We start from the raw sequence: 16,053 nt of genomic DNA, 5'->3' as shown, positions 1-16,053 counted from the left end.
GGTGGTGGTGCTATGGGCGTACTATGAAAGCTCTGCCCAGCGGAGTTTTATCGTTGTTGGTTTTTTTTTGGTACCCTCCCATATATGAAATGGTCTTGTTTTTCTCTGTTCTGTAGTAGTTAGTTGATGTAAAGAAAATGGATACAGGTCTAGTTATACTGAGAGAAGTTTATATTGTCCAAGACAAATTGTTACATGAGAAAAGTCATAGCACAGTACATACAACCCACTTTTTGTTAGAAACATTTGTGTGAAATACATATATGAGACTGGGAAAATTAGGTTAATTATCATTTATTGGAAAGGAGAGAGCATGAAGAGTTTTCTGTTTTGAAATGCATTTCTGTATTTATTTTCCATCAGTTTGTTTACTGTTAGAGAAAGGATATAGTCAATTTTAAAATAAAATTAATTTGGCTTTTACCAAGGTTACTTTCAGTGAGTAGGGCAATAATCAGTGACCATAATACAGCAAACTGTGTAGAGGTGGAGAGAGCCTTAGGGGATGGACTATACCAAGGTGTTTATGCTGGTTATGTGTGAGTTGTGGGTAGTATGTCGCTTGCCCTTTTCTTCTTTTGTTTCCTGTAAGATTTCTTTGGGTGGAGAAATCTTATGAGGATAATCGCTTTACAAATGACTCATGTTTGTTAATGAAGTTTTATATGTGACTTATGTTCTTTGTGTTTATGTGGGTAAAATATTGGCATATATTTGATTTATGATGTGAATTAGAATATATTTTTTGCTTATAGCAAAAGAGATTATTTGTGTATATAGTCAGTATTAGGAAAAAAGTAGGCCCTTTGAACATTATAAATGTGTCCTTTCTATACTATAACCCCTGCAAAACATTTAGTTTACAGCTGTCAAGAAGAGTAAGGCCGACAAATTCCCTGTTTTGGGTGCAACATTGGCGGTGGTTTGTAGTGAATTGTGTGTTGTCAGACTAAGGGAGAGATTGCAGGACAGTGTGGAAAACTTTTCTCCAGGCATGTGACTGGACACTAGGAAAGAAAAGATGAAGTGGTGGGAAAGAGCTCAAGGAATCAAGTGACTTTTAGTTCCATGAGCCTTGGCAGTTTTAAGAATAGTCAGATGTTTATGGAAATGTGCTAGTAGCAAGAAGACATGAAGACTGGCTCTGGTTGGCTTTTCTGTATCTTTGTTAATTTAATCTCACATTTTAGTTTTCTGTCTGTAAAAATATCCCCATAGCATTGCTTTTGAATATTAAATTATATCTGTATATTTAGTCCCCAGCATAGTAATTGGCTCATGATTGGGACACAAAAATTGATTTGTGAATGAATAGACTGCTTAATACAGGGTTTGCGTACATAATAAACTTTTTTTACACTTTTATTGGCACTTAATCCACATGTGATACAATTCAATAGTTCAATTGTTTAATCCTAACAAGAAGATTTGTACATTCATTACCACAATCAATTTTAGAACCCACCCCCCCATGGTTAAGTCTCCTTTAAAATGAGTTGCAGAATCAGAATCAGTTCTAGTGCTCACTCCCACCTTCATTGCTTACTCCCGAAATCCCCACTCACTTTTTTCCCCTCCACCCTTACATTTCTATAAACCCCTTATTATCTCTATGCATCCACTCTTTCTGTGCTTGACAAACTAGCAAACCCAATAGAAACAAAAAATATTGAAATAAAGTGGTAAGGATAAAATAATAATGACATGAAGATTAAAAATACAAATAAGGAGTAAGAAAGAAAAGACTACTACATCAATTTAAAAAACTAGGGGGAAATTTTTTGTCATGGAACACTCAAGATATATTATCACCTAGAACAAATTCAGGTTGGGTCAATAGGGAGGTCAGCTGACCAAGTATCAAGTTCGAGATGGCATAATCAAGATTATAATGATCTCTATCTGATAGTAAGGCTGTTCGAGACCCTTGCCTGTGGCTAGTGGGGATCTGTCAGAAGCTTAATCTGACTAGTTTACTCTGCAGATGGGTTTTGGGCTCCCACTGTCCTCCATAGCCTTCTACCAATTAGGTGTTCATAATTTTATATCTGATAACTTTTCCCTTCGTCATATTTGAATTTTGTTCTTCTTTGGATCACACAAGCTGGTGTGCTGCTTCTGTGTTGATTCCTCGCTTAGATGTTCATAATTTTATATGATAACTTTTCCCTTCATCATATTTGAATTTTGTTCTTCTTTGGATCACACAAGCTGGTGTGCTGCTTCTGTGTTGATTGCTCGCTTAGATGGCTACTTGTTTGAATACAAGCCTTTAAGACCCCTGATGCTATTCATGCTGTTCTGATTGATAGGATAGCTGAGCACCATCTACTTTCTTTACCACACTTAATCTGTCGCTCCCTTATCTTCAGCGATCATTTAATGTCAGTATTGAGCAGGTTCATGTTGTCAGAACTAACTGTTCTTGGACGGGGCTAGAGTTAAGTAGGAGCCTAGAGTCCATCGGCATGTCCATGGGCTATATACGACTACACGACTCAGATTTACTTTGGCAGCCATAATATGACAAGATCAAACCCCATAAGACCAACTGCACCAATGACAGCATCAAACCAACCATCAAACAAGCAAACATAAAAACAAACCCAAACAAAAAACAAACTGAAGGCAGAAAAACAAAAACCCATAGAAACAAACAAGTACAACATTGTCAGTCATAACCCACCCCCGGCGTATAAGGCGGTTGCACTGATAATATCCGTTTTCCCAATGACAAAGCACTCTGGACACTGTATGAGGAGTCTGTGTCAGTACATTTCCACTTTGAGCTGCAACCTGTGAGTTGTTGCTCTACACACTTCGACCTCCCATTTGATTATGCTCTGTGTATTTTTAAGTATGGGGATTGATGTCAGGGGGGACCTTCCTAGATCCCTGCACAGCAGATCGATATCTGTCATGTCACTGCAAGGTGGGCATCGAAGTACTAAATATTTGGTGATTTTCTGCCCTTTTCCATTGGACACCCACCAAGCCAGGGTTTTTCTCTCTTTTATTTCTTTTATTCTCTGTGACTTTAACTATCAATGTCTTTGTGTCTACCCTCCTTTGTTCCCCTGTATCCCTCTTGTAGTGTTATCTTCCCCTTCCCCAAAATAAACATCAATCTTCCCTCTAGCCTTTTGCTTCCCCTTTCCATCCACCCTATGCCCTGTAACCATCAAAGTTTCTTTTGGTATGAGAGCCTTTTCTTAACTGTTCTTTTTAAATAATAATGGTCTCATGCAATATTTGTCTTTTTGTTTTTGACTAATTTTATTCAGCATGTTGTTGTTAGGTGCCATCAAGTCTGTTCTGACCCACGGCGACCCTGTGCACAACAGAACAGAACACAGCCTGGTCCTGCACCGTCCTCACACATGTTCCTGTGCTTACGCCCATTGTTGGAGCCATGGTGTCAGTCCATTTCCTTGAAGTCCTTCCTATTTTACCCTGCCCCTCTACCAAGCATGGTGTCTTTCTCCAGGGACCAGTTTCTCCTGATAACATGCCCAAAGTATGTCCAATGTCCTAAGTCTCGTCCTTCTGGCCTCTTAAGGAACCCTGTGACCGTGCCCTTCTAGCAGTCTATGGTACTTTTCAATATTCTTCTTCAGTACCATAATTAATTTAAATGCACCAATTATTCATCTGTCTTCCAAAAGTGTCCAACTTTCACATGTATCTGAGGCAGTTGAAAATACCATGGCTTGTGTCAGATGTACCTCAGTCCTCAAAGTAACATCCTTATTTTTCAATACTCTAAAGAGGTCATGTGCATCAGATTTACCCAATATAACGCATCCATTCTTCCATCTTCTTTTTGTGAATAATTTTGCACTATAAGCATATTTGTTCAGGCTGTGCTCTGTAATTCTGTAGGATATGTACCAAGTAGTGCCATTGCTGATATTTCTATTCCCAATTATTTGAGGAAGCGCCATATTGCTTTCTGTAGTGGTTTATACTGACTTAAAAATCCCACCAGCAGTGTATGAGGATTCCAGTCTTCCTAACTCTCCAGCATTTGCCATTTTCTACTTTTTTTAACTTTCCCGGATAGTCGTTTTCATGCTGTGATGTGAGTGGGATTAGATGGGTGCAGTGTCTGGAGAAAGGAATGACATTGAGCTTCCTTGCTAAGATAATTAATTATTGTGGTTCCTTCTCCATTTTTTGTAAACTTCTGACAGGATGAGATAGGTGATAATAAAGAGTTATTCAATCATAGCCACAATCAATTTTAGAAAATTTTCTTCATCCTTGTAACCATTATTATTAGCTCCTCATTACTCCCCCAGCATGCCCTGCTAACTCAGAGGAGCAATTAATCTAGTCACTATCTGGATAGATTTCTCTATTCTGGATTTCATGTAAAGAAAACCTTCCATACCAATAAAAACTCCCAACAATGATAACAACATGTAAAACTTCAACTCAAAAGCAAGAGAAGATAAAGAAACTGGAATAAATTGAAAATGGGTCTAAAGAGAAAACAAATGGTGTGTTAAATTTTAACCCAAGTCTTCAGTTCTCTACTTCCAGTGTATTCTGAGGACAAGACTATCCATATCCCTAGTCAATGGGATATGAGAAAGTCCCATGGAGGCGAAATCTGTGGATTTTGGTTTTTCACTGTCATCCATAACCTTCTGCAATGTAGGTGCTCAAAAATTAAGCTCTAATGTAATTCCCTCCTGATCTTGTATTTTATTTACTATCCTTAGATCATATGGGCTAGTGTGCTTCTTCAGTGTAGACCCCTCACTTAGATGACTACTTGTTTTAAGACAAGCCTTTAAGACCCCAGGCAATATTCTTTCTGATAGCTGGGTACCATCTGGTTTTTTTCTTCACCCTTTACTGTACATCTTCATGAGGACAAAAATTGAACTAGGGCCACATCATAAGTAATTGTTCATAGATTAGGTTCTATGAATACCGTATATACGAGTATAAGCTGACCTGAATATCAGCCCAGGCATCTAATTTTAACCACAAAACTGCATTAAGAATGTGCTGAAAAATTAGGCTTATACACGAGTATATACGGTAAGGGTGAGCTCAAAAAGCCATAAGCTTGTGTGTCCTGATCCACTTTAGAGTTAGCATTGTCAGCTTGTTGAAAAATATTTAGCAGCAATGAGATGTTTGTAATTTCTAATAATAGTATCAATCTACTCAATGGTATAGATTTTAAAATAACTATTTAGAAAAGGAAAATATACACACATAGAAAAACTTTTAAGACTAAAATACATGGAGTATTCATTTAGGTTAAAAATCTTAAACTGAGCACTGTTTTAAGAATGCAATGAAAAAAATGTGATGAAGGTTAAATACAAGGCAAAAATTCAAATCACCGTAATTCACTAAGGCATAACTGTGTCTGCAGGACTAAGACATGTCACAGCAAGCATAGAAGGTATGAAAATAATAAATATATGGTAGTCTTAAGTGGCCAATTATTGGGTCCTTGTCTTTTTATAATAATAGTTTCATCCTTTTGTGATTGACTTATTTCCTGCAGGGCAAATAATTATTTTACAAGCATTATGCTCAAGCAGACATTTCTTAAAGTCAAATTTCTGATTGTTTTTTAATAAGACCTCGGTGTGCTTTGGGATAGAAATTAGTATCAAAGGTTCATATCTCCGTGGCGCCGGAAAACCAAGAATCCATGAGAATTTGAAATTCTGCTTTGTTTTTTCTTCTTTTTTATGAGAATTCTTCAATAGAATCTTTGGTCAAAATGTTTTTAATGGTATAAACCATTAGTGAAGTATCTGGTTCTGATCTCTTGGCAAAGGAGGCAGTTGTCCAAAGAGGCAGTTAGCTACATATTGGTACTCCATATCCTCCTATCTCTGACTGTACTTCTTCCTCTCTTGTGACTTGGATGACTGCTCACAGCTTTTAAGACCCAGGGCTCAAAGAAGTAGACAGAGCAAGTAACATATTACTAGGTAGGCTAATTAACTGGAATTCCCATGAAACTATGATTCTAACCCTTCAAACCAAGGAGTGAAATCCCATGAGGTGTTTGGTTGTGCACAGCAACCTAGCTTCCCTCATCATTGTAAATATAGCTATCATACCAGTTTTCTGTACAACTGATAACAGCAATTAGAAGTAACAGCCTTTCCCTTACTAATGTTATCTTTCAATCATCATTTGCCACATTTCCCCTTTCTTCCTGCTCCTGGTTACTAATAAACTTTGATCTTTATTCATTTGCCTTTTCTTGTGTTTTTATATAAGTAAGGGCATGCAATATTTTTCCTTTTGTGACTGACCAATTCACTCAGCATAATTCAAGTTCCATCCATATTGTAGCATGTAACAAGATTTCATTTCCCTTACAAGCGGCGTATGTAAGACATTTTCTTTGTTTCATCTGTTGATGTGCTAAGTTGTTTGCACCTTTTGGCTACTGTGAATAGTGCTATCTTGAAAAGAGATATACAAGTCTCTTGGGTCTCTGCTGTCAGGTCTTTTGAGTGTATATAACTAGAAATGGAATTGCTGGGTAAAAAGGTAGTTCTGTTTTTAGGGTATTTTGTTGTTGTTGAGAAACTACCACACTGTTTTTCACCATTTTGCATTCCCACCAGCAATGGATAAGGATTGCAATTTCCTCACATCTTCAACATTTACTATTTTTAGGATTTTTTTTCCTTATTAAATCTTACTATCCTCTAAGTAAACTTGCTGTATTGGCCTCTAAGGCTCTAAATCAGTGGTTCTCAGCCTTCCTAATGCCCTGACCCTTTAATACAGTTCCTCATGTTGTGGTGACCCCCAACCATAAAATTATTTTCTTTGCTACTTCAGTTTCATTTTGCTACTGTTATGAATCGTCATGTAAATATCTGATATGCAGGATGTATTCATTGTTACAAATTGAACATAAAGCATAGTCATGAATCACAAAAACAATATGTAACTATATAGTGAAATATTTGTTTCTAATGACAAATAAATGAAATCTTGTCTTGAAGCATGGTGTAGCATGGGTAACAGTCTTCATGCCGGGTACTTGTGTGTGGGCTCATCTGCATGTGGGCAGACTTAAGACCATTGGAAATATGTGTTTTCCGATGCTCTTAGGCGACCCCTGTGAAAGGGTCATTCGGCCTCCAGAGGGGTCACGACCCACAGAACTACTGCTCTAAATCTGTAGAAGCAGACTGCCTCATCTTTCTCCCACTGAGCTGCTGGTGAGTTCAGACCACCAACCTTTTAGTTAGCAGCCTAGTAATTAACTTACTGTACCACCAAGATTCTATAACTGTCCTCATTTAAACTCACTGCCATCAAGTTGATCCTGAATCATAGCAACCCAATAGGATAGAGTAAAATTTCCGGGAGGGCTTTTGAGGGTGTAAATCTTTAAGGGAGGAGAAAGCCGAGGCTTTCTCCAATGGTGTGCCTCCAGTGGTTTAGAAGTGCTGATCTTATGATTAGCAGCTGAACTGCAACCCCACTACGCCACCAGAGCGCCATAGTCACCCTAGTAGGGTTTTGATTTGCATCTTTGATTGTTAATGATGTTGTATACCTTTCATATGTTTGGGTGTTACTTGAATATTTTCTTTGGCAAATATCTTCATATTCTCTGCCCAGTTTATGATTGAGTTATTATTTTTTTATCAAACATTTAAAATATATTTTAGATATTAGATGCTTATTGAGTATATGAATACAGAAGATGTTTTCCCAGTTGGTAGCTTATCTTTTTCAGTGAAGTCTTTTGATCAAGAAGCTTTTAATTTTTTTATGAGGTCCCATTTATTTTGTCTTTGGTACTTATGCTGCCCCATAGGGTCTTGTATGATCTTTACACAACCTTATCATCAGGTCTTTCTCTTATGGATTCACTGAGTGATTTGATTTGCCAACCTTTCAGTTAGTGGTGGAGTTCTTAGTCATTGTGCCACCAGGGCTCCTTAAGGTTGTAGTGGAATTAGGAATACCAGACAGGAACTTGAACCTATGCGAACAGATGCAGAGAACTAGATGTAATAACCAGTAAGGCAGATACAAAATGAAGTGAACCTTACCATGGGGTATATATAGGTATGGCAGAGGGTATTTCTGCCCTATATGCAACTATAGCTGGGTATAGTAGAGCATAAACAGGCCCTGATGGCCCTGTAGCTTAGGAGTTGGGTTGTTGACCATAAGGTTGGTGGTTCAAACCCACCAGCCACCCCATGGGAGAAAGATGAGGATCTCTGCTTCAGTAAATATTTACAGTCTCAGAAACCCTATATAATAAGGTTGTTGTGATTCGAATAGTTTTACTGTGGGTTTAATAGAGCACACAGGGTGCAAAGTTCTGAAAACTTTATAGCCATAATTATATACTTTGAAGGAATTAATTACTGGGCTTGGGGGTTTAGGACTACAGTCTTAAGGGACACCTAGGACAACTAGCATAACATGGTCTACAAAGATAATATTCACCCTACTCTGGTGAATAACAACTGATGTCTTAAAAACTTGTGAGCAGCCATCGAAAATGCAAAAGACTCAAGGAAACAGTTGGTTCAGAGAACTAATGGACTACACAAGCCACAGCCTTCACCACTTGATAAGACCAGAAGAATCATTGATGCCTAACTAGCTACTACTAAAATCTCCTCTGAGCAGGATCACAATGAAAGATCCTGGACCGAATGGGAGGGAAAGGAAAACAAACAGGTTGAATAACAGCAACAACAAGAGTAATCAGAATCGCTCACTAATGAAACCTCCAAGACTGACCTGCAAACACTTTTCAAATATGAAACTGAACCTATCCCCATAGATCAAGTTTCCAAAATAATAGATAAGCATATACAATGAACAGTAACACCATGGAGGAACATACATCTCAGAACAATCAACCACATAAGCCCAGGAACAAAGGGCTAAGAAAGAAAGAGAAATGGAAATGAGATCACAAAAGAAGGATAAGTAATACTTCATAGTGGATATTATAGTCAATGACATGAAACAAATGTGCGGGGATTGTTGAATAGAAAAATGATTTGCTCTGTAAATCCTCACCCAGTCCCCCCCCCCCAAAAAAAAAGTAAAATGTGTGTGTGCACACACAAAATACCAAAATACCTATATGGAAGCAATTGGTATCAGCCACTCAAAAGATTAAATAACAACCTTGGCGTTTGGGATTAGGGAGGACAGTGAATTTGTGTAAATGGGGAGGAACAACTCAGGACTAGAAGGTGAGAATGGCTGCACAACTTAAAGAATGTAATCGGTGTTATTGAATTGTGTATGTGGAAGCTGTTTGATCACTGTATCTAATTAAGAGGTTATAATTTCATTTATTGTTATTTATCAAGTATGTATGGGGTTGTACTATGTAACCTTTTTTGGAGAGCCAGAATGACAGGGATCGGGGTTATTCCCTGGCAGGAGTGTGTGTAGTTTCCTGTCAATGTTTTCAGTCAGCCCTGTCTTGTGCAAATACCCAAGGGCAGGCTGGGATGGCTTAGTGAGGAAAACTCATGACTGAAGTACTTCTAGTCTGTGCAGGTGACCTCTTGCCACAAACTAACAAGGATAGAAAGTCCTGTTCTATGAATTGTTGTGGCTCAGTCCCCTTTGTTTCTTCCAGTCTTGTGTACAACACATCAAGACGTACGGTAGAGGTGGAGATGAGGGTGGGGAGAAAGACACAGGATGAGGGGCAATTTCATTTGTCCCAGTGCCTCTGGACACCATCCAACAAACAGTCTCATGTTTAAAAGTCCCTTCCAATAAGACGGTCTCCTAGCAGAGTTCACACCCTTCGTAATGACTGTTCTCATTGTGTTCTCCCTAGTTGGAGGTGCAACTCAGTCTTAGGACCTGGTAGCTGTTGCCCTTGCTGTGTTTTCCCCATAGGCATCACTGCCAGAGAATGAGACACCCATTAGGCAGAAGGTGTAGGACTCCTGGCCTGATCGCCTGCAACTATTCACTTTCAATTTTGAGAATGAAGAAACAGAAAAGGAAAGGCAGAAACTCTTTACTGAGGTCTGATGGTAAGCCATGTCACTTAGAAAATGAAAAGCAGACCCCATTGTTCCTTTCTTAAGAACAAAACAAAACAACAACTTACTGTCATCAAGTCGATACTGACTCATAGTGACCTTATAGGACATAGTAGTGGGTTTCTGAGACTGTAACTCTTTACAGGAGTAGAAAGCTCCTTTTTTCTCCCACAGAGCAGCTGGTGGTTTTGAACTCCTGACTTTTCTGCTAGCAGTCAGTCCAATGCATAACCATTATGCCACCAAGGCTGTAGTGAGTAACTTTTGATTACAATGGCCCCTTGGAACAGAATAGCCACCAGAGGTGCCTTGGAAGAAAGGCCTGATGATCTACTTTCAAATGATCACAGCTTTGAAAAACTAATGGATTAATTCTAGGGCTAATCCAAGAACATTTCTTAAATAACATGGCCCTCCTTGATACTCGCTTTCCTGAAGAGATCACTGAAGATAAGGGTGCTACAGCAAAGTGTGGTAGAAAAAACAGATGGTGCTCGGCTTTCAATTGAAATTATGTCTGGAGTTTTAAAGACTTGTATTCAAAAGCAGCCATCTAAGTCCACATTTAAGAAGCACCGGCCTGTGTGATCCAAAGATGATAATAACAACATCCAAATATGATCAAGGGAAAAGTATCTGAGCTTAAATTATGAATACCCAATTTGTAGAAGGCTATGAAGGACAGTGCAAATCCATCTGCAGAGTACCTTGTCAGATTAAGCCTCTGACAGATCTCCTCTAGCCACAGGTGAGGGAATCGAACAGTTTTATCATCATATTTGATTATGGTGGGTTGAACCATGGTATAATGTACTTAGGCGCATTGAGTTTATGCTAATGGTGGTGGAATAATTTGGAAAAGGATATCAATAATGGTTGCACAACATAGGGTACAATGGCACTGAATTATGCATGTAGAAGTTTAATTGGAGAATGATTTGTTGTGTATATCTTTGACACAATTTAAAAACTCAAAATACAATGAACACAAGAGACTCCAACATGATTGCACCATGAGTCAGAATCAATTTGATGGTCACCTTTTCATTTCCTTAAAAACAAAAACAAAGCCTCCTTGAAATTCAAATCATTCTTTGCTCTTGACCATAGCCTAGCCACAATAAATAGCTACTTTTTTATGATGGTTGGCATGACTTATCTTGGAGTGGTGCTGATATCTGGTCTACATTAGGTTAGGCACTGAATGAATATTGGGAACTGCTGTAATGTTATTTTAGATATTATTTTTTTCTGGAGTGCATTTGTGATTTGGTACTTGTTATAATTTTTCTTAATTGAAAATTTTTCACAAAGTAGGTTTTCAAATTAAAATATAAAATGTGACATTGGTATACAGTAAGTTCTGTATGTAAATTAGTCTGACAATAATCTTTTATTTCTTAAACAGAGACTCTACAGGGGTAGGTAATTCACTGGTCCACAAGCGGTCTCCTTTACGTCGAAACCAAAAGACCCCAGCATCCTTGACCAAGCTGTCTTTACAGGATGGACATAAAGCCAAAAAGCCAGCATGTAAATTTGAAGAGGGTCAGGATGTCCTAGCTAGATGGTCAGATGGCTTGTTTTATCTTGGAACTATCAAAAAGGTAAGTTTCCTTTCTAGTTTTGGAGATAACTTGTAATTATCTATCCATCCATCCATCCATCCATCCATCCATCCATCCATCCATCCATCCATCTCTGTAATAATCTTAAGCCTTTAAATTTAACTTCATGTTTTTAATTGAAAAAAAAAAAAAAAGATCACTCTAATCATTCTTTTGTATTGCAGATAAACATATTGAAACAGAGCTGCTTCATCACATTTGAAGACAGTTCTAAATCCTGGGTTCTCTGGAAGGACATTCAAACAGGCAGGTGCTACTATTTCTATTGAACATGATCTATGATGAAGTTTGGGTTTAGCTTTTAAATCTAGTGCTGTCCATTGGTTACAGTATATTAAGATAGTTTAATTTCACATGTGAGGCAAGGCTAAGGTAAAAATTCTTAGACTTCAGGAACAGAAATACTCTTAGGTTTGGTGATAGACTAGTGGACAGATGTGTCCCTTGTTCTCAAATATAAACTAGTGTTAGACAAAACATGACCCTTCTAAGAAATTTAAGAAAAATTCTTACCCACTCATATGAGTAACAGATTCATTTTCATTTGTTATTTTTATGTTACTTTGGTATAAACAAGGCAGTACAGAAAATTAGTATTTATTGAGGACATAATATTTGCCAGATGCTTTGGGGAATGATAATATGTATGTTAAGCCAATTTAGAGTACTAGAAGTAGTTATTAATAAGATTTTATAAGAATGTCCTAAAATTCCGGTTTAATGATATTTTTTATAGTTAGATGGGAAAATGAGGCTACATTGGGTACAAGTAATGTGCCTTGATTTGTTAGAGGTATGTTTAACAATGATGTCAATGATTAAATATAACTGGTGTATGCTCTTTGATTCTTAATATATGTGCTTTTCTAGGTGTATCTTTCATTGGAAATGCATTATTTGAAATTATGAGTATTAATATTAGCATTGGACTTTAAAAGCCCAACTTGTGGTTTTTCTTGTGCTGGGTTAATAGGCCTGCTTGAAGACTTGTATTTTGTGTCTCTTTTGGTAGAAAGAAAACTCAGTTTCTTTTCTTAAAGGAAAGGTACCTTTTTAAAGTGCTAGGCTACTGGGTTCTTTTATTTGAATCCTAAGTGCAGCCGCTGTGTTCAATTTCTTGGTTTTCTGCCTAATTTCAACAAAAATATGAAACCTTTACACAAATATTTTACAGTATACTTCTATTCCGAAACATGTAGAATCACCATGATTCAGAATCTATGCAGCAGTAACTGACCTGGTTTTTGGTTTCAGTAAAGCAATTGGGATGTTCTAATTGCCACCTAGATGTTTGGAACTTAGTGGGGAGCTTAGTAGCTGTTTCTTTAGTGAAAATGACTTTCCAGAAAGTCATTTGAATCTGATCACTTAAAAGGACTGAGACTATGTTTTGAATCTGAAATTGAAGGGTCATTGAGAAAAGGTTGACCATAAGAATTAAAAGGGATAGGTGTTCTCCAATAGTGATGGTATTGAGCAGCTATTAGTACCTTGCAAGCAGAATTAGCCCTTCTTTTTAACCATGTGAATATGGATCTCTCCTCTCCCCTTCCACTTAACAGAAAGGAAGAAGAAAACCAACGCTCCATAGAGATAGAAGGTTGTGAAAGTGAGCGATCCTATCCTGTCAACCCTGTGCTCCCTTTGGTGGCTCTGCCCGCACTGGTTCCTTTTAGGATCTCTAGAATTGCAAAAGATTTTTCTTTTGCCACTCACCTCCTTTTTAGTACCTTTAAAACTTGGAGTTGGAGTAGAAATGAGCAACTGATGTCTCCATTAGTCATTAAGGCATGGTAACTGAAAATGACATTAGGTTGATTTCAGTAGCTTTAGTAGTTTTCTTCCTGGTTAGAAACTTGTTAATATAGTTACATATCAAAGAATGTAATAAATTAACCTGATTTTGTTCATCTCATAAATAGTATTGTAAAAGGTTTGAATAAATAAGGTTAGTATTTGATGTGCAGTGCAAAAAGGAAAACGTCATGTTGCTGTGACTTTGATAGTAATGGGATATGGTGCGTCTGTGCTTAGATATGGTAGATGTGAGTCCTGAGAAGTAGCTCTGTTATTCCCAAGAGCTTCTCTACTATTCACCTTGAGAAGAAATTATTGTCTGGTGAATAAACATTATCAATATGAGTCATAAAAATAATTTTGTTATGTAGAACTCTCCTTTATTTTGACCTTTTTAAAAAAAATGTATTGCTTTAAATATTTTAGGAGCCACTGGAAGTGGGGAAATGGTCTGTACCATATGTCAAGAAGAGTATTCTGATGCTCCCAATGAAATGGTTATATGTGATAAATGTGGCCAAGGTAAACAATCGTTTCTTACAATCACTTGGAAAAGGTTAGTTATATAATTAACACCAAAAATTGAAGATTAACCACAAAAATATTTTATGTTGTAATTTGAAGCAATTATCATTTATTTAAATCAATTTTTATAGCAATCAATGATAAGGAACTTAATGTCGGAACAGGAAATACGAAAATGAATTCTTGAAATTGTAGTCCAGTTTTTATGAATAAAATAGAATTACTTTGTGCTTTTTTTGACATTAAGGATATCATCAATTGTGTCACACACCTCATATTGATTCCAGTGTGATTGATTCAGATGAAAAATGGCTCTGTCGTCAGTGTGTTTTTGCAACAACAACAAAGGTATCATTTAACTGTTTGTGCTAAAGCCCTACGTGAAATTTGTAAGGCGCTATGAATACTTAATTCTTGTGCACATTGAAAGCTAGTTTGAATGAAATGACCAATCAGTGCTGGCTAGAAGGTTGTACTCTTATTGTTGGACTACTGATACTTATCTATTCTTTGCACTTAGGACAGTAGGTTTGGAATTGGGGCAATAATTTTAACAAAATGACAAACACATAAAGTTATTAAACAACTTTTTACATGGTGGAAATTTAGAACGGAAATTTCTTCAGACATTTTTAAGTTTTAGAATTGTGTTTAAATGTTTAGTCTTCACTCTTCAAAAACATTTTTTCCTTCTAATGTAGAGGGGTGGTGCACTTAAGAAGGGACCAAATGCCAAAGCATTGCAAGTCATGAAGCAGACATTACCCTATAGTGTGGCCGATCTTGAATGGGATGCAGGTCATAAAACCAATGTTCAGCAGTGTTACTGCTATTGTGGAGGCCCTGGAGAGTAAGTAAATGCGATTGTGTAGTATCTTTTAAGTCATTTTTATTTTCTTGGATTGCTTTACTGATTGTGAGTGATGGTGAAGTGTAAATTCATTAAAAGCACGGGCACAGAAAATTAGGGGAATAATTATACCATCATTTTTGACCGCTAATTCCTTGTCCCTCCAGATCTTCCTCTAATATTTTACCGTACCCATATATTTAAAAGATTGCTGGTTTATTTTTAAACTTTAGGGTAAATTGTATGTGGTTCTGGTACAGAATGTAAGGTGGCTTAAATGTAAAATTCTGGACATTATGCTTCTCTTCTTGCTTATATTCTCTCTTTTTGCCCATCCCCATATGCTTTTGGCTCTTTAGTTTTGTGGATAGTCAGCTAAGGCCTTTAGGGTTAAGTTTTTGTTTTGATTTTGTTTTTTTTTAGTACAAGCTACCGTGTAGCATCTGCACTTGCCTAGATTCGTGAAGAGTCAGAATTAAGATCAGTACACGCTAACATTTTCACCATATTTGACTCTAGTCATCTGTCCCACAGTACTTTATACTTGACTTCTCTGCTGGGTTTGATAATCCCTTACATTGGCCACCCAGAACTCATGGACTGTGCTCACTTATATGTGTTTTATTAGCATTAATAAGAAGGTGCAACTGGGACCAGTTACAACTTGGAAGTAATAAGAGATTTCTATAGAGACAGGCTGCAGGTCACATCCATCAGGATCATTTCTAACTAGGATAACTTTCGGTTCCTTGGTGACTGTGCTAGCCAATAATGCTGTTCTCTGCCTGTGGTCCCCCCACCATTGGCCTCTTCAATTCTTATTGGCCAAACTCATGGCCAGTGTAGAAGGCCCTGTGGTTCAGCACTGGGCTTCTTTTAGGCCTCTGCTAACTTTGCTGCTGGGTCTCTTTCTTGGCCTTTCTACCATTGAGTCCCTCTATTTCTCTTATTTATAGCTCTCGTAATTCTACCACCAAGCTCCTGTCCAAAGGCCATCAGCCCACTACAGCTGGTTGCCAATTTTGTTATTCTCTCTGTTTGACTGGCTCTGTTCTGCTTGTTACTGCCTTGTACTTTCACTCTGCTGGGCCGAGGGTATTCTCAGCCCAGCGACTCTGGGTCCAAAAGATCCAAGAGACTCTTTGGAGTGTCTCCTGGAGACTCTTCTTAAACCCTTCTATAAATCTAGTAAAGTTGGCAAAACCAC

The 16,053-nt window shown here is 37.6% G+C and overlaps 1 protein-coding gene across 1 annotated transcript in view; it reads left to right on the top strand.

Annotated features, from left to right (window-relative positions):
* Window positions 1–16,053, top strand: part of MTF2 (metal response element binding transcription factor 2) — a 69,312-nt gene that overhangs the window by 27,927 nt on the left and 25,332 nt on the right. The window contains exons 2-6 of the mRNA XM_004699258.2: window positions 11,455–11,653; window positions 11,839–11,920; window positions 13,898–13,993; window positions 14,244–14,344; window positions 14,698–14,846. Coding sequence (XP_004699315.1) covers window positions 11,455–11,653; window positions 11,839–11,920; window positions 13,898–13,993; window positions 14,244–14,344; window positions 14,698–14,846 — 627 coding nt within the window. The remainder of the gene's footprint in view (window positions 1–11,454; window positions 11,654–11,838; window positions 11,921–13,897; window positions 13,994–14,243; window positions 14,345–14,697; window positions 14,847–16,053) is intronic.

Source organism: Echinops telfairi, unplaced genomic scaffold (assembly GCF_000313985.2).
Source record: "Echinops telfairi isolate 266 unplaced genomic scaffold, ASM31398v2 ScPeMD7_443;HRSCAF=831, whole genome shotgun sequence".
Lineage (NCBI taxonomy): Eukaryota > Metazoa > Chordata > Mammalia > Afrosoricida > Tenrecidae > Echinops > Echinops telfairi.
This window is presented reverse-complemented; position numbering and strand designations above follow the sequence as displayed.